General features: G+C 39.8%; 1 protein-coding gene across 1 annotated transcript; it reads left to right on the plus strand.

The window, feature by feature from the left end:
- Positions 1-153: 153 nt before the first annotated feature.
- On the plus strand, positions 154-22,006 carry TSPAN8 (tetraspanin 8). The gene is made up of 8 exons (XM_080971196.1): positions 154-367; positions 4,358-4,420; positions 11,464-11,592; positions 13,878-13,952; positions 14,036-14,143; positions 17,889-18,014; positions 19,636-19,719; positions 21,765-22,006. The coding sequence occupies exons 1-8, from the start codon at positions 308-310 to the stop codon at positions 21,816-21,818; spliced, it is 699 nt and encodes a 232-aa protein (XP_080827322.1). The 5' UTR covers positions 154-307; the 3' UTR covers positions 21,819-22,006.
- Positions 22,007-22,411: the final 405 nt, after the last annotated feature.

Here is a 22,411-nt window from a genome sequence, read left to right on the forward strand (position 1 = left end):
ACGTAGCTGTGATGTATGTTGCTGCTGTAAACCGAAAACACACACACACAGGCGTTGGAGATAGCTCTGACTGGTGCTTTTTAAAATTGCCTGGTTAATATTTAGCTACAAGATATGCACGGCTTGACTAATTGAACTTCTTTTCTCCTCAGAACTTCCTTTTCTGCTTTCGAAAGTAAGGAAGTGGTCTAGCCGATTACTCAAAGAGCGCGGATCAGAAATAGTTCAGCGTGGGGAACTGTTCTAAGAAGTGCTACTTTTATATAACCACCCTTGATCTTGCTGAATTTTTCTTAAAAAATTAAAAATGGCTGGTGTCAGCAGCTGCATGAAGTACTCTATGTTCATCTTCAACTTTTTGTTCTGGGTAAGTCTGAATTGTTCAAAATGATTGTCATGCGAAACAAAGCGAATTCAAGGGATACTGAAACAGCAGTTAAACAATAACGAGGTATTTGTAGAACAGCATTATTGCTGATATTTAACAGGTGCTTGCTATCTGGAAACAGTTGGAGACTCTTTCATTTCAACATGCTTTTCTAGCAAGATGTAAAGGTGTTCATTTTGTATTGTTTTTAAATCTATCCTTTGGCAGTGCTTTAAAAACTATTATTGTATGTTTCTGTTGTATGTTAGTAGATTGCATTGAGACTCATGTGAAAGGCAATTCATTAATTAGTTTAGTGTTGTTGTTGTTTTTTTTAAAAAAATGTTTGTAAATCACCCTGAGATACAGGTGAAAGGCAATTCATAACTTTTAAAAAACCACAATTGGGTGGGGGAGTAGGGTGAAATTCCAAGGGCAAGCTCAGAACCCAGGCCTTTCTAATGCCCCCTAAATTCATGTGGCCAAAATGACTTATATTTCAGTAGTTTGGTATAACTGAAGCACATGGGTCGGACAGCACATTAAAAGGGTGTTGGGGAAAGAAAGGCATTGTTTTAATGTTGCTAATAATACACTGACCACCAGTTGGGTACCTGCATGCAGTCAGCCATCTGCCACCAACCCAAAGGAGCGTGAAACTTCTATCTCTCCTGATATTTCTAGATGATTAGTGCTCAGATTTCTGAAGATCTTGACCAAAATTAGGACTAATTGTAATAGTGGCTTGGGAATGGAAAGGCACAGAGTTGAAACTTCAGTATTTTGTATGTCTATTGCATGGGCATAGCCAGGATTTATATTGGGGGGCATGCTTTATGTTAGGGGAGGGCAGAACCCTCAGGTGGTTAAGTATTTTTATTGATTGGGGGGGCAATTGCCCCCTTGGCAATGCCCATGGTCTATTGACTGGTGCCATAGCTGTCAACGTTTCCCCTTTTTTAAGGGAAATTCCCTCATTCCGAATAGGATTCCTCACAAGAAAAGGGAAAAGTTGACAGCTATGACTGGTGCATACTGGAAAAACCCATAATGTCTTCCTCAGAATCAATGACTTCCTCATTCTTTTCAAGTTACTTCAATGAGAGAATGCAAATGCATTCATGATATCCCTGGAGGCATTTGTGAACTAAAACCCTTCAGGTCAGAGCTGTTACTTGTATGAACTTTTGGGAGTAAATCCCATTCCCAAATTCTTAGCAAGACATATTGCAATATGTACCCAGTCACAAAAATCATTTAGAGATATTCCTATGTCTAAAACATTTATCATGTAACTTCCTCCTCAGATTGAAACTATAATGTTTTGTTTTATTTTGGCCTAAGCCCTCGCTTTCAACACACATAATCCTTCATCCTTCTCCTACTCTCTCTCTCTCTCTGCCTGCTTATATCTCTGTTTTAGTCATGGCCTACTGGCTTTCCATCTATAACATCTCCAAAATTCATTCTTTTAAATCTATGAACTCTACTGATTCTCAGCGCCGTCCCACCCATGAGGCAGGGTGAACCAGCCGCCTCAGGCAACACCCCCACGGGTGCCCCACTGCTTCATATTGCCACCACACAACCTAGGCAAGGGATGTGGTGGCGGCAGGGCAAGGCAAAACAGGATGCATCCCCCCTACTGATTGTCATACAGACCTGCTTTCTAGTATATGCAATGTTAGTTCATCGTACTTCTTGCCTTCCAGCAGAAACTTATATCTATTTTCTTCACACTCATTGTTTCCCCACTTACGGTTGTGGAGAAGAACTGTAGCTTTGCATGCAGAAAAGGTCCCAAGTTCAAGCCATAGCACCTAGCTTTTCTATGAATAGTAAATAAAAGAAAAGCTTGACTGGGGGACAAAAGAATGTAGCTTGCATTTTCCGTTCAGCTTTGTCGGTTCCACTTTTTCTAGATACATGCCATCCCATCATCCTGCAGCACTAGCCTCTCGCTTCTGCTGCCCACAAGAATCAGAGGCTTAGGCAAGTTGTGTGTTTAGGCCCCTGTCCGTGTGGTGGGTACGGGGCCTACTACAAATCACTTGGCCAGGACCCACCAAAATCTGGAGCCAGCTTTGAATCATTCAGAGGGACTAATATATACACACACACAAAGAGAGACAGACAGACAGACAGACAGACAGCAAGAGGTCCATGCACACCTTATGCTTCTAATCCATCTTGAACTCTGTTATGCTGATGGGCAGGTTAGCAATATTTTAAATAAAGACAGCCACAGCCTTTCCACTATGTGATAAGGCAACAGCCGCTGTGTTCTCAGCTGCAGATAATTTTAATAGAACCTGATGAAAGGTATCTGTTGATCAGCCATTCAAACAACTGCACAGACTGGGGCTTCTGGTTAGTCTGCACTTAAGCACAGTTAATGATCCAGTCTTGCTTGTGGAAATCTGCCCTTGAGCTGCCTGCATATTGTAAGTTGTCAAAGCATGAGGATACCTCTAGAAGTACAGAATTTATCTACCATATGATCTCTCACTCACTCAATCACACACACACACACAACCTGCAGTCTTTAAGCCATATCTGCACACCAAGATTTTGTGCAGCCCCTCTGTAAAAGTGGGTGGAGCAACAGCTATGACTTGTACCTGTGTATTCTAGGCTGCATTCTAGCCACACAAAAGCCAGAGGTTTCCACACACAGATACACACACTCTAACCAGACAGGCAAGAGGCATTGGATAGTTCAGAATCATATTCTATCTAGATGAAAGCACCTGAGGACAACATGGAACAGGACTGGATAGGGCTGTGGCCTCAGGGGGAGTCCTGAGAGCTAAACAGAGATGCCTAGGGGACCACATTTAGACAGGTTCCTCACTGCTGCTGAAGGACAACCCGAGGTTGAGGCCTGGGAGCTGCCACCTCAGCACTACATAGTTGCCATTTTGAATTGATCTACTTATCAACTTTTGGGCTAACACATGGAGCAGACTGCCGTTACGTTTCAGAGTTTGCATGTCTTGTGAAGCACTGTATGGTTTCAGACCAAGGATCAGTGCTGGAACCCGCGCCACACATAGCTGAGGGTTTTTATCCACCTGCTGTATGTGAATAAGTAGTTATTGGTGGGGAGTGACCCTGAGATGGAAGAGAAGCGGTGTGCTGATGGGCGGCACAGTGGAGTGGCCATGCGGTCGGGTGGCAGTGGTCTCCCAACAGCAGTGTTGCTGCCACTTACTGGGATGGTGCAAATTTGGGACTGTGGGCAAACTGTTGGGAGCACTAGTTTTGCTCCTCTCTGCTGTCCTGCCCCATACCAGACCGTCACGGTAAGCGACAGTAGCACTGCTGTTGGGAGAGGGGCCATTAGGTCCTACCCCATCACCCTGGTTGCATCTATGCATGTGCTCTAAGCCCAGAGGAAGATGTTAACTGGACACCTGGAAGAGGGCTGAAACCTGGGAAACTTGACTCTGTGTGTCCATGGTCCATGCTGTCAGATTTTTGACCAAATCATCCTCTAAAGAGCCAGTGTGGTGTAGTGGTTAAGAGCGGTAAGCTCGTAATCTGGTGAACCGGGTTCGCGTCCCTGCTCTTCCACATGCAGCTGCTGAGTGGCCTTGGGCTAGTCACACTTCTTCTCAGCCCCACTCACCACACAGAGTGTTTGTTGTGGGGGAGGAAGGGAAGGAGATTGTTAGCCGCTTTGAGACTCCTTCGGGTAGTGATAAAGTGGGATATCAAATCCAAACTCCTCCTCCTCCTCCTCCCCTTCTTCTTCTCCTCCTCCTCCTCCTCCTCCTCCTCCTCCTCCTCCTCCTCTAAAGGAAAATTAGGAGCAAAACACCAGTCAGGGACAGTTCCTGGCAAACTGAGACTGGAGAGCTGGAACACATGATATTATTATATCTACTCCATGTGATTGTATGCACTGAACTTGCAAGCAGGCATCTGTTGAAAAGTAATTGTTTTACATTCTGTTTACACTGCTGATCAATGTCTTTCCATAAACAGATGTGTGGATGTGCTATTCTGGCAGCCTCTATTTACATGCGTGTGAACAAAGATGCTCAAGAAGTAAGTTTGTTTTTCACCATATTATTTATCCTTATTTTTCTATATTATTTCTCCATAATTTGTTGATCCCAAAATGGTCTGGGCATCCAGTCTTGTGCTTTCCAAGAAATAATGGGTGTTTTTTTAAATTATCATTTTTTAAATTTTAGAAATATAATTTTAGAAATCCATAATTTGCCTTGACCTCCTTTTGATTCAAGACACATTTGAGAAAGAAGAAAGCTTGGTCCCATGTGTTGGGCTCCTGTGAAGAGAAACCTCCTTCATTTAAAGTGTGAGCCTTATCTCAGCTACCCACTGCTTCAAAAATATATTTCATTCTTAGAAACATAATGAAAAACATCATTCAATTGATTTTTGGGGGGTGGGAGGTAGGGATGTAAGTAGTACCACTATGTTCATTGGGATTTACTCTCAAACAACTGTGCATAGGATTGCAGGTTTAAAATCTTGAATAATCCAGAGATGCACTCGAGTTGTATTAATTTGAATGCTCTTTTGAAGAGAGAGAGAAAAAGAGCTGTGCTGAAGACAGTTTATTTATGTGATCAAGGACAAGATACCTGATTTCCACTTTAAACATAATATAAGGAATGTAGATGAGTATATGAATGCATGCTACATTTTAAGTAATATACATACAGTGGTGCCTTGCAAGACGAAATTAATTCATTCCGCGAGTTTTGTCGTCTTGTGATTTTTTTTGTCTTGCGAAGCACGGTGTCAGGAAAGTTTTGGAAAAGCTTCAAAAATCACCAAAGTCTTTAAAAACCTCAAAAAAGGCTACCACACCGCGTTCTATGAGTTGCTCCTCAAAGTCAAGTCGCAACTGTATTAACGGTGTTAAGAAAAAGGAAACAAACTTGCAAGACGTTTCCGTCTTGCGAAGCAAGCCCATAGGGAAAATCGTCTTGCGAAGCAGCTAAAAAAACGAAACACCCTTTCGTCTAGCGAGTTTTTCGTCTTGCGAGGCACCACTGTATACATTTTAAGCCAAATCCAATAATAATAATAATAATAATAATAATAATAATAATAATAATATATTTCTTATTTATACCCCACCCATCGGGCTGGGTTTCCCCAGCCACTCTGGGCAGCTCCCAACAGAATATTAAAAACACGATAAAACATAAAACATAAAAAACTTCCCTAAACAGGGCTATGACTGGCCTGCTGCTGGAGTCAATGCAGTCATCTTCTCCTCTAAAAACCTGTCCATCCTCCAACACCATCATCTGAAACCTTTCTTTGGGTGCCTCCACTAACTGAAGTCACTGGAGAGGCAATCCTGGAAGTAGAGTTGCAACTACAGTGACACCATCATGAGCACAAATCACCGTGCGCAATAAAAAAAGGATATTTGGAGGTGCCCAAAATCTGCACCGTTATCCCTATATTTATTTACATCAGAACATTTCTACGCTGCTTGATTGTAAGAAATAATAATAATAATCTCAAAGCTGTTTCCAAAAAGAATAATAAAACAATAATATTGTCACTGAAAGCAGCTTTTTTAAAAGCATTCCCAAATAATTAAAATCAATGATGAGCTAAAAATAGATTAAAACACACATCGAGATATCTAGGTAGGCATATGTTGTCTAAATAAAAATGTTTTTAGCATCTGCCAGAAAGAATACAGTGATATCAATGGGCAGGGAGTTCCAATGTGTGAGCTCTGCTGCACTAAAAGATTAATTTCTTACAAAAGCAGAACGAGTATTATGTGGTCTCTGTAACAGTGCCCATTCCACGAATTGAAGCGGTCAAGTGGGCATATACGGAGCAAGGTGACCTCGCAGGTAAACTGGTCCCAAGTTGTTAAGGATTTTATAAACTGATAGTAATAATTTGAATGTGACCTGGTAGCAAATGGGCAACCAGTGCAAGCCTCTGACCAGTGGTGTCGTATGCTGACAGGGTCTCACTCCTTTTTTTTTAATATAATAATTTTTTATTCATTTTCCAAACATTTTTATACAATCAACTCATATTAACTCTCACATTCATCAATTTTTGACTTCCCTCAGTTTCTCTGCCAATCTTTCGTTAAAATTTCTATTGTTAACGCATTTCTGAACTTATTATTTCTATTTATAAAATTTCTATTGTTTCTATTGTTAACGCATTTCTGAACTTATTATTGCCTTTAACCTCTTCCTTTCTCCTACTTTCTTTTTTACAGTATTTCTTAATTTTTCACAGAGACTCTTCAAAACCAACAAGTGTTGTCTGTGCATCACATATGCTTTTCAGATAATCTGTAAATTTCCCCCAGTCCTCGATAAACTTTTGGTCTTTCTGATATCGAATCTTCCCAGTCAGTTTATCCAATTCCGCATATTCAGTCAGTTTCATTCTCCATTCTTCCACAGTTGGAATTTCTTCCTGCTTCCATCTTTGCGCCAGAAGTATTCTTGCAGCTGTTACAGCGTATTGGAAAAGTTTACAATCTTTTCTATTAATTTCATTACCTACCAATCCTAGTAAGAAGGCTTCTGGTTTTCTAACAAATGTATATCTCAACATCTTTTTCAATTCCTTATATATCGTTTCCCAGAAGCCTTTCACCTTTTTGCATTCCCACCACATATGATAGAAAGTTCCTTCTTTTTCTTTACATTTCCAACACTTGTTACATGTTTTATACATTTTAGCTAATTTAACTGGTGTTATGTACCATCTATATACCATTTTCATTACATTTTCCTTCAACGCGGTACATGCCGTAAATTTTAACCTTTCATTCCATCATTTCGTCCAATCATCATATTGTATATTATAACCAAAGTCTCTGGCCCAGTGTATCATTACTGATTTCACCTCTTCATCTTTTGTATGCCATTCCAACAACATTCTATACATTTTAGACAAATTTTTATACTCATTATTCAATACCCTTATTTGAAATTTTGATTCTTTTCCTTCATATCCACACATTTTACAGTCTTTTTTAAACATTTCACTAATCTGGTAGTAGTGCAACCAATCATAAACAAATTCTTTCACCTCTTCATAAGTCTTCATTTTCCACCCCCCCCCCTTACTATCAATTCTCCATAAGTTATCCACCTCCCCCTCATGTTTATCTTTTTCACACTCATCACTTCCCTTATTACAGTTATTTACAAAATATTCCGACAGGTTCTTTTGAGCATTTTCTACTACTTTCTGATCATCTAGAAGATAGTCGTTTATTCTCCATCTAAACGTTCTTTCTTCAAAACCCTTTAGTTCAAATTTTATTGCACTATGGTCCGAAATCACTCTTGGTTGAATTTTTTCTCCTTGCCACTTAATTTGAACTGCCATAACTCTGCCTTCTTCATCTTTAAAAATTTGTTGAGCTTCAATTTTTTTCCTGATGTACAAAACTACTCCTCTTTTTTTACTCCTATCAGAAGATATAAATTCATTTCCCTGTCTTTTATTAATTAAAATTTTTTTATGTCTTCTTGCCACGTGAGCTTCTTGTAGACAAATGATATCCAAATTTTTCTTTTTTGAATGTTGTTCGACTTTATTTCGTTTTTTATCGTTAATCCCATTAATATTCCAAGTCCATAACTTTAGCTCCGTTTTCACCATTTTGAATTCTTTATTACAAATTTTATAATTCGTCTACCTCTTCTTCTTTCTCTTCTTCTTCCCTCTTTCTTTCTTCCTCTAATTCATCCGGGTCCACTCCTCCTGCCGCCTCCATTCCTGGTTCCACTTCTCTTGTTTCTTCCTCATCACTTCGCAGCTCTTTATATTTTCTTAAAAATTTTCCTATTTCTTCCGGGCTCATGAGTCTATGTCTTTTACTTTTGTAAATAAAAGAGATTCCTTCCGGGTATTCCCATCTGAATTCTATATTATTCTTCCTTAAAATCTGAACTGTTGGTTTATATGGGTCTCTCCGTTTAAGTAGCCTGATCGGGATGTCTTTCAAAATGATTATGTAGTTTCCTTCAATGTTCAGCCTGTTCTCTCTATTTTTCTGGAGTATCAAATTTCTCATCTCTCTGTCCTTAAAGGTAATCAGGCAGTCCCCCGGAAATTTTCTTGCCTTAGCCGATCTTATCTTCATTCGAAAAGCACTTTGCACCGATCTTGCCACCTCATCTACATTCATCTCCATCCATTGTGCAATCTCTTTTATTAACTTCTCTTTAATATTTTCTCTTTGCACCTCTGGAACCATCCTCAATCTTAAATTCACTTCTCTCTGCCTGAGTTTGTTCATAGAAATCGCATCCCAGACTTCCTCTTGTGTTTTATTAATTTCCGACATTCCCGTCCTTATTTTTTCTTCCTCCTTCTTCACTTCCCTCATTTCCAATCTTGTCTTTTTCAATCCATCTTCCAAATTCTGTGTCTACTTACTCACATCCTTCAATTGCCCTTTCAGTTCATTAACTGTAACATCATTTTTTTTGTCCATTTGGCCCATTCTCTTGTCCATTTGCTCTAATTTTGCTTCTATATTTTTTTCACTCTGCTTAATATTGGAATTGATCTCTGCAAACATTTTCAAAATCTCTCCTTTAAAATCCGCTTCTTGTTTTGATCCTCTCCTCTCTACCGGTGTTCCTCCCTCCCCCCCCTTTCTTTTGTGTATGAGACATTGTAATTAATTTCCGAACACCTGATATGATATACAGTCAAAGACAATCAATATATATACGATCAATAACAATCAATATTCAATCTGAATATAAATCATAAAATCACTTCTTTTCAAAAAAAAGGCGTCGAAAGAAAAAAATAAGAATTTTTACCCTTCTCAATTCTCATGCACTTAAACCTAAATATTACTCAATTTATGTATATCAGTTTTTCCAAAATAGTTTTCACAAATATATACTTATAGGGTGGAACACCAATAAATTTTTAAGATTCACACTTTTAAAAGATCAATCTCCCACTGCCAAAAAGAAATTAACTTCCTTTCTTCTTTCTTCTTGCCACCACTTAGGCTATATCCATACCTACTTCTTATTGAAGAAATACCCTCCGTATAATGCTGCTGTACTGTCTAAATTTTTGTAATCCAATGGTTATATATTGTATTCCCAAAATTATAATCCAATTATGTGGCCAAAGTTATTAAAAATGCTGATAGGTGTTCCAATTATATCCAGAAATGTCCAAGGGGCACCAGGTGTATCCAGAGGTAGGAAATAAATAAGAAGTATCTAAAGGAGTCTGACCACCAATAATTATAAAGGCTGCCAGTCTCCTTATTTTGGAGTGATATTTGAGTTCAAATGTGAAAACAGTAATATTTTTAAGTTCAGATGTAAAAACAGAGGGAGAAGAGAAAAAGAGGAGTGATCTTTAGTTTGACAGTCCAGACTAATCCGATAATGGGAAATGAAAAATGAAAATGAAAATGAAACACGGAGGAGTGATTAGTTCAGCTCCAATTTTCCTTAGCTCCAAATAAAAATATAGTACTGAAGACAGATAGCTAAGCTGTTCTTTCTCAGTTCATTCCGCGGACTCACACAAAAAAACTAAAAAAAGCAAAAACAACTTGGGTAGATAGCCTCATTCCAACATACTCCTTTTTTCTTTCCTTTTATATTTAAGCGTTCAAATTTAATTAAATTAAATGCAGAGGTATCCAATGATATAAGAAAATTTTTTACTGTTCAATATTGTCTTTCCATCCCTTTATTATATTTTTTGTCGCTGGATGACTTCCTTCAACTTAAAATGGAGAAACAAAAGTTCTATTTCATTGCGCAGTTTTTTCCAAAACCGAAAGTACCAAGAAGTGACTTTCTTTCTTTATAACTTCGCTCAGACCGTTCGTTGTATCAAAGACCTTTTAAAGTCACAAAGTAGTTACCCTCTGCTCCCTCTTTTAGTTATCCTCTTTTTCTGCAACTTTTTGTTACTTTTGCAACAATTTATCTCACTTTTAATAGGGTCTCACTCCTGTCAGCAATCAGGCTGCAGGAATCTTCACTAACTTCAGCTTCCAGATCGAGAGAAGCCCCACATTTGCATTCAGGCACACTTCTTGCAGTGAGAGACCCAGCAAAGGCAGAGTCTACAATCCCACACACACACACACACACACACACACGTACATTCATAGGTTCTGTTCAACCTTCCACGGAATGTATGGAAGTCAGGCATGCAATGAGCAAGCACCTTCCTATTCCCCATTAGCCATGTGTACATATTGAGGGGATATCCCATGTGAACAGGCCTTTGAAGCCGATTTGTTGTTGTTGTTGTTTAATCGTTTAGTCGTGTCCAACTCTTCGTGACTCCATGGACCAGAGCACACCAGGCACTCCTGTCTTCCACTGCCTCCCGCAGTTTGGTCAAACTCATGCTGGTAGCTTTGAGAACACTGTCCAACCATCTCATCCTCTGCGTCCCCTTCTCCTCGTGCCCTCAATCTTTCCCAACATCAGGGTCTTTTCCAGGGAGTCTTCTCTTCTCTTCTCATGAGGTGGCCAAAGTATTGGACCCTCAGCTTCAGGATCTGTTCTTCCAGTGAGCTTTCAGGGCTTATTTCCTTCAGAATGGATAGGTTTGGTCTTCTTGCAGTCCATGGGACTCTCAAGAGTCTCTTCCAGCACCATAATCCAAAAGCATCAATTCTTCAGCGATCAGCCTTCTTTATGGTCCAGCTCTCACCTCCATACATCACTACTGGGAAAACCATGGCTTTATCTATACGGACCTTTGTTGGCAACATGGTGTCTCTGCTTTTTGAAGCCAATAGGGCCATGAAAAATGTTCCACGCCCCCTGTGCTGCTTTGTGCCCCTTCTCCACTCATACCTGAGCAATGCAAAACAGTGCATTGTAGCAGTTGCTTTGCCCTAAACTGCAACAATACTGCAGTGCCCTTTGGGTATTTGGGTGTAAGATATATGCTGTGGCTCAACTCATGAAATTGCACTGGTGCAAATGCCTTTTCCCGCTGTTCCCATCCACAGTAGACTAGAGGAAAGAGTTGTTGATTACCTTTCACATTGCTTTTGAAGAAGAATGTCCTTTCTCTGTTTACCATATTTGCTTCTGTCTCCACAGTCATTCAACAAAGGCAGTGGCATGTTTGCCGGGATTGACCTCCTCATTGCCGTGGGCGCTATCATCATGGTGATGGGTTTCCTCGGCTGCTGTGGTGCCATGAAAGAAAGCCAATGCATGCTCCTCCTGGTAAGAGATTCAATAACGGGAACTTCAACACTAGCCTCTCCACACCAATGTTTACATAGGTGTGCTCACTTCTTGTCTCCTTTCTTTGTCTGTGATTTGGAGCATTTTACAGTGGAACATTCTACAGTGGAACCTCGGTTTTCGAACGTAATCTGTTCTGGACTTCCAAAATGTTTGAAAACTGAGGTGCAAAGGGCAGCCTGCAAGTTTACAGAGAAATTTGAGAAAAACTTAGTGGTACCTCAGCGGAAGCCATTTGACCGCTGAGGCATGTTCAAAAATGGAAGCATTTCCTTCCAGGTTTTCGGCGTTTGAGTTCCGAAACGTTCGTCAACGGAGATGTTAAAAAACCGAGGTACCACTGTATATTCAATGAAATGATTTAGTGTTTCTAAAAAGTTCCAAAGCGACAGGCAAGAATTCCCTTCTTTGCAGCTGTGGACTATGAAGGAAACATGAGACAGAAGGATACAGTAAAGGAATTTGACTCGGATTATTATTGTTATTAATTGAATTATCATCATCATTTATTTATATAGCACCATTAGCACACATGACTCTATACAATTAAAACATGAAATTATACCCCAAGAGACGTACCATCTAAATGAACAAATATACACAATACAATAAAAATATATAGTTTAGCGTGCATAATTCACAAGCCATTATATTAGGGATAATGTATAAAGAGTACCTCTTGAATCAATAAAAGGCTGGGAAGTTTTTACATTTCTGAATCCCTGTTCAGAAGTGTTTACACAGAGGCGATGAATTGGGGTCACACCCAATGACTCCACCACTCCTGATTACCACACTTTCAAGGGCCCAGTTTGGACACAGCCAGAGCATATACAACTTGGAAGCATACACAGCCTGTTGTCAGCCTCTTCTGGAGTAAAACTATGGGAGCCAGTTGCATGTCATCTATCCCTCCCTTCTGAACTGAATTCAAGTCAGACTCCCTGGAGTGCAGCAAGACCAATACCAGAAACTTGGTTGGTTAACTTTTGTTTTGCTTAAGTATTTATGTACTTAAGCCTAGGTGGGTTGTTGTTGTTGTTGTTGTTGTTGTTGTTGTTGTTGTTGTTGTTTTGTAATACAGTGGTACCTCAGGTTAAGAACTTAATTTGTTCTGGAGGTCCGTTCTTAACCTGAAACTGTTCTTAACCTGAGGTACCACTTTAGCTAATGGGGCCTCCCGCTGCTGCTGCACGATTTCTGTTCTCATCCTGAGGTAAAGTCTGTAACCTGAAGCATCTGTAACCTGAAGCGTCTGTAACCCGAGGTACCACTGTACTGAATTTATTCTGTTTGGCTTTTATTTTATTGCTTTTTGACACTTCTGAATTTACTGACATGTTCTGTGTTCCTTTCATGTGTCTTTCCATTTTCCTGTATTTGGATGTTTTTGAATGTTTCCTGAAAGCAGATTTGGGCACAGCTCATTATGGGGGAAAGCGACATATAAGTAAACTCAAACCATCCATCAATTGGTGCCAGGCCATACCTTCCATTTTTCTAGAGTATGGATTCCACATATGGGTGCCTACGCATGCAGGTGCTGTGCAAATGAATGATGACTGGAGTCAACATGTAGTACCATCAGTCTTCTCTTAATGCTTTCATTTCTACACATTTGAACACATGAACAGTGCTAGGTACAGGTATAATAGGACAAATCTGGCGACAAGTACAGAATCAGCAGTGGTGTTTATTCTGGAGGGTGCATCATGATAACACTCAGAATGGTAGACCAAGATCTATGTGCCATTTTATTTATGTTAAAGGCTTGTATCTCACTTGCTCACCACCCCCCCCCCACAAATGACTGACAACAGTAAACTATACATATGCTTGAACCAAATCAATAAATGCATTGATCAGTCACCAAATAGACCAACATCATAAAACTATATATATATATAAATTCTAGGAAGAGGAGAACTGCAAAAGGAACAATGACAAAATTTGGAATAGCTTAGCCAACTGTAAAATGGAGCCTACAAGCAACTAATAAATATATATATATTTAATTACATTTGCACCTCACTTCAAAATATGTCATACAATGGCCAGATTACCAGAAATCTACTTTACCCTGACATGACCAGGAAAAACTGTCTGCAGACAAACATTGGTTCCCTTGGCCAGTAAAGCGAGATGAACGCCGCAACCCCAGAGTCGTTCACGACTGAACTTAACTGTCAGGGGTCCTTTACCTTTACCTTTACCCTGCTTTTAGATAATTAATTGTTCTCTTTTTTTGTTTCTCCCCTCAACAGTTTTTCATTGGACTACTAATAATCCTGCTTCTTCAAATCGTAGCTGGTATTTTGGGAGGAGTGTATAAATCTAAGGTACCACATTTTTTTAGTCATGCTTAATTGTTTCGAAGAAAGTATATCAAACATGCTGATTGATATTGTGTTCCTTTTTCTAGGTTGAAGAAGTTGTTAACAAGACCTTAACTGAGGAGGTTCAAATGTTGCAGGATACTACAGGCAACAATCAAGACTTCCAGGCCGGTTTTCACAAATTTGAGCAAGCGGTAAATGATATTACTGATTTATTTGAGATAAAGGCAAATGAGGGTTGTTGTTTTTTTAAACTGTTACAAGAATAGTGATAGCAAGAAATTGGAAAAAGAACACAACCTCTACTCTTTGTGAATAGATTGAAAAAGGTTGGTCGGTTGTGACAATAGTCATATTAACTTATTTCGGAATACAAGTAAACCCACCCGATAAATCTAACCCAATAAGTGTAAATGCAGCCATATGCTATTTTTAATTAATTGCATTAAATATATGCATTAAATAGATATTTAAACTTTAAAGACAAAATAAAAACAAACATGATATTAACATTTTTTAAAAAATGCTAAAAGCTGAAATTCTTACTCATTGGTGCTTGGACTCAAGATATGTCTAGACCCTTAATTCTTGGGGAACCAAGCTGTTTAATGGTTAAATCTATGTTTGTTACAAGCCTTGGATCTGAAATCTGGACCAGTTTCATGCATTAAGTCAGACCACTTCCACACTGTGGCTATTTTGTAGGTGGGAATCAGTCATGTGTCAGCACATTCAGATTGTAAAAATAAAGTGGATTTGGTGCACAAGAAGCCTGCTTCCTAAATATAAGTAAATTAATCAGACTTTTTGTGGCAATCAAAGTGATGGGGGAAAGGCAGTAGATAGAGTAGAGTAATACTCCCTTGTTGTGCGTAAAACCTCCCCGCAAACAAATCAGAAGGAATGCTTGATAAACAGCCAACCTTGTATCTCCTGTTCACAAACTTTGTGCAAACGAATTAGGATAAACGTTCATTAAACCCAAGTGTGTTTGGGCCTTTAGAAATCTCACTCATTCTTACTCTCACCCAAGGCCAGTTCAAAGTTGGGAGGTGGGTAAGAGAGGGGCTTCTACTGAGTGACTGGCTCAAGGGGCAGGTGGCTAGGAGACACCCATTGCTCCTCATGGCCAAAGTGCTTCAAGGTGCCTATCATAAGAGAGACCTGGGTTTCTCACATTAGAGAACTGAATGCAGCAAATACATAGGCTTTGAAACTATCACAGTGTCTTTGTAAGAACTTATGGCAAGCATCTGTTTCAGTTTATGCTGGGATGACTGTTCCTCTTCTTGTTTATGTGGTGCCTGAAACATCTCAGTTTTGCTTTCTGCTGAAGGAACCAACTTTCTACTGAACAAAACTATGAAAGGGGGGGGACAAGAATGGAAGAATGCAGAGTTACAGAATGCAGACTCTTAACCTCGTTTAGTTAAACTGTTTCCTCCACTGCTGGCTGGTATCCCTTCTACTTCAAAGAAAATGGCAATGGTATTTGGTATTTCAAAATGGTATTTCCTAATGGCCATGTTTGGATGATAATATCTTGGTTTAATAAGCCAAGATACCAGCAAGACTTTGGGGTGTGCACACAGCCCCTTCTCTCTTCTCTTTGCACAAACAAGTAAATCAATTGGAAGCCTTCCGTTAATTAGTTTCCCATTTCATCTGAACTAGGAAACTATGGCCAATGGCTTCAAAACGAGGAAGGATAGTAAGCCAATGTCAAACCAATATAGAAATGTTGGGAATAAGCCATCTTAATCTAGTAATAAGGGTTGTATTCCTAAAGCAGTAGCTACGCTGGGGTTGAAAAGAAATGATTACCTCTTAGTTGCCCTCTACTTCTTAATCAGTCACCAGTGCATGAAATTATAAGGAGCTGCCTTCAGACATTCACTAGAAATAGGGCTGCATCTAGGAAAGTCATCTCCTTAGTGTATCATTATAAAAAAAAAAAAAAAGTCATCTCCTTAGTGCAAGGACTTTTGATATTTGATATTTCCTTTTTCACTTCTCTCCCTCTGTGCCCTCCCAAATACTCCAGGAGTTTCCCTAATCCTCCAGATTTTAAAGCAGAGGTTGGATGGCAACCTGTCATGTATAATCTAGTTGAGATTCCTGCATTGCAGGGAGTTGGACTAGATTACCCTCGGGGTCACGTTCAACTGTACAATTATATGATTCTATGGTTCAGTTTTTGGAGAGGTGCATGCAGAGAAAAGAGTGGGAGGAAGTTCTGTTGCACAGGTGGAGGGCTCTGCTAGATACGACCCATAGTTTATAAAAAATATAGTTGGGGAGAGAAATTTGCTTCAGACTAATTTGCAGTTCCCCAAACAATACCCAAACAAAAGCACACCTTTCCTGCAAAATTCACGGTTCTCCAAATTTTGTCATACAGTTGTACAGCCGAAAAATGTATACAAGCTACATATACTGTGAGAAGGTGTGCATGAAAATTCATATATAAGTAGAAACAACAAACAAAAGCACATAATGTTAGGGAAAAAATGTTTTGCAAATGTGTATAGTTGCATGCATTAGATTTTATTGACCAACTAAATACAGGTTACAGTGGTACCTCAGGTTAAGTACTTAATTAGTTCCGGAGGTCTGTTCTTAACCTGAAACTGTTCTTAACCTGAAGCACCACTTTAGCTAATGGGGCCTCCTGCTGCCACCGAGCTGCCGGAGCACGATTTCTGTTCTTATCCTGAAGCAAAGTTCTTAACCTGAAGCACTATTTCTGGGTTAGCAGAGTCTGTAACCTGAAGCGTATGTAACCTGAAGCGTATGTAACCCAAGGTACCACTGTATAGCCAAAAACAAACAAACAAACACACACACACACACACACACACACACACAGCAGACAGGTCTCAGAAACGTATTAAAACAAACACGATTAAAGCATTATTATACACATCACAGATATACACAAATGGTCAGAAATTGTGGAAAACTCAGGGAGCAACACAGGACTCTTGGGTTTTCCTAAGTTGAGAACTTTTATTGCAAACTTCGCTGTGTTGCACTGAAAGGCTGGTGAATTTTCATGAGGACTTAAAAAAAAAGTTTGTTTGAACATGTGATGAACTGAGCTAAAGACTGGAAAAATTAGAAAATTACAGAAGATTAAATTGGCAGATTCACCCATCCCTACATAAACACCCCATTAAATTGACTACAACAGCTGTGAGCCTTGATTCTTGTAAAGAATGGCACCAGCTGATTTTTTTAAAATAAAGTTCAAAGTCAAAACCTTTCTCTCCTCATGAAAAGTGGACATTTGGATAAAATGGGACCAAAATTCTAAAAGAAATCTGCTTTAATTTTGATAACTGAAAGAAAAATGTGATTTCTCTGGCTCACACATATCTTATAAAAGGATAGTTAGTATTCTGAGAAAGTTGCTTCTCTTGAGAATTTCTGTTTATTTGTTGCACTTAGTCCTCCCTGCTTCCCATTGATTTTTGGTGAGTATCATTTAACTGCAACAGCAAGAAGAACAGCCATTCAACGCGGTACCATTATTATTGTTTCTCCTTTTCCCCCCTATATGCAAGTTTAGTCACATGGTTTGGTTTTTTAAAATAGTTCTCTGAGATCTTGACACATGCCATTTATCGGTAGTGGCACACGCCCTGTGGAACACCCTCCCACCAGATGTCAAAGAGAAAAACAACTACCAGACTTTTAGAAGACATCTGAAGGCAGCCCTGTTTAGGGAAGCTTTTAATGTTTAATAGACTATTGTATTTTAATATTCTGTTGGAAGCTGCCCAGAGTGGCTGGGGAAATCCAGCCAGATGGGAGGGGTATTAATAATAATAATAATAATAATAATAATAATAATATATTTATTTATTTATCTATCTATCTATCTATCCAGCCTAGTTTGGAACTTTCATTGTCTCTTTATTTTCTCCTCTCCTATAGAACAAATGCTGTGGTTTGCTTAAGGGAGAGAGTGACTGGGGAAAGGCACAGTCCACATATAATGGCTGTCAATGTGACACTAAAGACGCAGGGACATCAGTTTGCAAAGGAGATAAGTATACAACGGTAAGAAGAATGAAAACGTGTTTCATAATTTTCCTTTGAGGGTTATTGTTGTTTGGACTGCTTGAATATTCATGGCAACATGGCAAATTACATAGTGGTAAAGGGTTGCTGTATTACTTGCCTCAAACACTTGTCACCTCTTACCTCGAAAGGTGAAAACTTATGTTTCTGTTGCCTTTCTTGCAGTCCTATTTTCCTATTTATTGAACTAGTTAGAGGCCATGTGACATATCTGAAGAAGAGTAATGGCCCCACCACAAAATGTATGCGCATTGCACATTGTGTTCTGTCTACCTTGGAATGGGTTGCTTCTGGCGTGCGCATTTGGAATTCTCCTCCTAATCATTGCTGCTGTATTATGCATTACAACAAGTCATGTATTGCATTCCAGAATTAAATATAAACATACAGTACTGTAGCATCTCCCCTGTACTATAGCACACAGCGTGCTATCCAGAACCTGATGCGTTAATGGAAGGCTGAGAAGAAGAAACAAAGTCTGCAAAAAATTGAGAATGAAAATACCACAAGCTATTTAAAATTCTAAGTTGTACATGGCTTCACATTCAGTGTACAGTTTTCAACAAATGTGATGTGTTTGTTGCATTTTGCTTGTATGCTGCATTTCTTCATTGATGGAATTCCCAATACCTCCATTTTCTGAATGTTGAGAACTCCAGTATCAGTTATAAACTCAGGTACTTTCCCTGGAATGAAGGTCAAAGACTTCTGGCATTTCTGTGATATATGGTCTATTTACACACACATGAACGTATATGTGTGTCCGTATGGGCTTAGTATGAAGTTTCACTGCATTAACTTGAACAGATATTGGTTTCATACTCCTCAATCATCCTGATTTGAGTGGGACATCACAGTTACAGAAGCCATCCTGGCTTCTGATTGGATCCTGGAATGTCCCATTTTTTGGTCCGGTGCTCTAACGTGAGTCAGCTAGGTCATGCCAGAACGCTGGACCAAAAGATGCTTTTTTGTGGTCTCACACTCTTCTGCACATCAGCTGGCTCCCGTGAGAGTTTGGGACCAAAAAACAAGATTTTGATCAGTGGGATATTGGAGGGTATGATAGCATGAGTTTCACAGAGAAGAGCATCAGACCTCTCTGGGTCCTGTCCCCCCCGGCACTGCCAGCTTTAAAAAGGAGGAAAGAGGAACCCAGCTGAGTCACCTCCATCAACACATATGCATTCCCAACACCTGTTTGGAGATTATGTACATATAATAGCCAGAGAATGCTGAAAATTCACATGAGATATGCATATTCCTCAAGGCCTGTTGAAAATTGTGTATATATAGTTCCCTCTTCCTGGAAGGATTATGTTCACTTTCTCCATAAGGCCTGATGAATGTGCACAGGGGTAGCTTGTTTTGCATATTAACCATTCAATTAAGATTAAACTTGCATATATGTTTTAAGACAATAGATATTTGTTGTGCACTGTTTTGCCTTTCTGGTGCCAAGCCGCAAATGGCTTATATTTGGCACAAGATGGGAGATTCCACTAGTTCGGTTCATTCCCATTAAGTGTTCATGTTAGAAGCCTATGAATTACTAGTGAACATTTCACTTGCATTAATTTTTGTCTCTTTTATCCTTCAGCCTTGCAGAGAAGTAATAATGGAGTTCTTCAAGAATAACATGGTCATTGTTATGGGGATAGCATTTGGGCTGGCATTCATTGAGGTATATCTACAGCTGTTCTTGCTCTTTCTGTCTCACTCTTTCTCCAAGGAGCTCTGGGGAAATGCCCCACTTTTGTGCAGCACTTTAGGCTGACTAAGAAGCCCTAGAATGGCATTTGTGTAAATGTGTGTGGGTTTAAAATGAGGAGGGGCATCCTGGTGCCTGCTGCCTCCACTCCCAACCTTTGACCTGAAGAAGACTCCTCTGGGAGAGGAGGAGCCAAAGAACAGTTTGTCTCAGCTAGAGATGAACCAATCTGTTGATTTCAGTTTCTCCCACTTAGTATTTCCTGCCCACCTTAAACACAGTTTACCACATTTCTGCATCAGTTTGTATTTTTGCCATTCCTGACTGGCGCGAATTGGTGGCCCTTGATCTGTGAATTCCACCAGCATCAGCAGCCACAACAGATGGTCTTCTTTTGGAAGAGTGACCTTGCTGTCTCATGGAGCCACACAGACCGGTTTAATCTGGTCACTATGCAATGCATGGTGCCCAGCAATTTCCACTCTTAGCCCAGATGTGGTCCTGTGCATGTTGTGAGCCCATGGCCAACTCCCCCTTTGTCAGTATCCAAACACTGCTGCAAATCAGCTGTATTGTCACTTAAACCACTGCTACTAAATTTCATCTGGAGCTGGAAGGAGCCGTGAAATGTAATAATATAAATGGCTGCTAATAAAAAGGAATAACAAATGTTTAACAAAATGAGCTGATGACAAATCATGTGATAATTGTGTGGTAATTAATGATGTGGGAAATATGTGGGCTGGGAGGTGAGGAATTACACGGCTGCCCATTTGCTTCGCTACTAGAGGAGTCAGACACACAGCCTTTTTCTTACTAGCTAGGTTTGAAAAGCATTAAAGGTAAAGGTAAAGGTACCCCTGCCCGTACGGGCCAGTCTTGACAGACTCTAGGGTTGTGCGCTCATCTCACTCTATAGGCCGGGAGCCAGCGCTGTCCGCAGACACTTCCGGGTCACGTGGCCAGCGTGACAAGCTGCATCTGGCGAGCCAGCGCAGCACACGGAACGCCGTTTACCTTCCCGCTGGTAAGCGGTCCCTATTTATCTACTTGCACCCGGAGGTGCTTTTGAACTGCTAGGTTGGCAGGCGCTGGGACCGAACGACGGGAGCGCACCCTGCCGCGGGGATTCGAACCGCCGACCATGCGATCGGCAAGTCCTAGGCGCTGAGGTTTTACCCACAGCGCCACCCGCGTCCCTTGAAAAGAATTACAGGTTTCTAATTAAATTATTAAATTAAATAATTGAAAAGAATTACAGGTTTCTAATTAAATTCTTTTTAATTGAAAAGAATTACAGGTTTCTAATTAAAACTGATCCTGAGATGACCCCTTATCCATATGCATGCTGAACCTGAAAGTGTGTGTCTTAAAGGGAAATAGTATGTTTCTTTTTTTAAAAAAAGTCTGTTTTGTATATTTGTATTTGCTGAATGGCTTTCATAAGAAGTAAGGGGACTCCCTGGAATGGTATGGAGAATGGTGAAGAGGGATGCATTAGGTAAGGGGCTGATCTGCTAAAATTGAGTGCCCCCATCCTGCCTCAGTGTGAGAGCTTTCCTCTATGGCAAAGTCACTATTAAACAAGTCATTAGAATAACATCGTGATTCATTTCTGATGAACCGAAGGGCTTCATTCTGGGACGGTTCTCTCTGAGAGAGAAGTAGCATGAAAAACCTTTATTAGCTACTATGAGATTTGATTCCCTCCCTACGTTACAGCAAAAAACAGCAGTACAAATTCCATAGAAGGCAATGTCTTCACCCATTAAAGCAATCCATCTTTCAGAATAAATTTAAGTTTCCCATAGTGTGGTATATAAGGGTTTAATTAAAATCCCACTATTCTCAAGTCATACTTCTAAAAATTACTTTGGAAATGGTCTTCAGCATAGCACATTTCATCTGTATGTAAATCCAAGAAATTTGCAAACAAAATGTTCTTGCTGTGCATTTGCCTGTATGTGGGGGATATTCTGAAGCTGCCAAATCATACCATAAACATCTTTCTTTTCCAGGTTCTTGGTCTGGTGTTTTCAATGAGCCTTTACTGCCAAATCCAGAGAAAATGAAACCATGGAAGTGTCAGAAATATGCCACCAGCCAAATGAGAAACCTTTGTAGATTGAGAGATGGATGTTTGGTTTGGCACCCGCAAATAAATGCCAGAAGCAGCTGTGATGATAACAGCCGAAGCACCAATGGATAAATACTCTTCATGACTTATGAAATAAAATCTGTTTAAAATTAGAGAAACTAATGATCAGTCACTGGTTTCTTTGTAATGCAATACATACCTATGTGTACACTTCTGCCACCTTTTTTTAATTTGAAGATGACTTGTCAACAAAATGAAGCATATTGACTTGACACATATTGTGTTGTCGCAGCGCACTGTTTTCCGGACTTCTAATAAGCAAGGAATCCTTTTTTGTTCGGAATTAAAACTGGACACACACACTTCAGCTTCACAACTGGAAATGCTTTACTTATAACAGGGACAGGGGGTGGGGCTGTGCTCCTCTGAATGTTGTTGAACTCTTAATACAAGGCCAATGCTGAGACATAATGGGAGCTGTAGTTCAGGAACATTGGGAGATGCTAGGTTAGTCCACTCAGCGATGAAAGCAAAATTACCCAGCTCAGAGGAGTCATCCCACATGTG

This window comes from Podarcis pityusensis, assembly GCF_964106645.2.
Source record: "Podarcis pityusensis genome assembly, chromosome: 10".
Lineage (NCBI taxonomy): Eukaryota > Metazoa > Chordata > Lepidosauria > Squamata > Lacertidae > Podarcis > Podarcis pityusensis.

Bases quoted from the DNA above. Each gene is read 5' to 3' on its own strand.
- TSPAN8 (XM_080971196.1), top strand. From the start codon at position 308: ATGGCTGGTGTCAGCAGCTGCATGAAGTACTCTATGTTCATCTTCAAC. The intron at 368-4,357 runs GTAAGTCTGAAT...TTCCATAAACAG, and splicing joins TCTTCAACTTTTTGTTCTGG to ATGTGTGGATGTGCTATTCT. The intron at 13,953-14,035 runs GTACCACATTTT...TCCTTTTTCTAG, and splicing joins GAGGAGTGTATAAATCTAAG to GTTGAAGAAGTTGTTAACAA.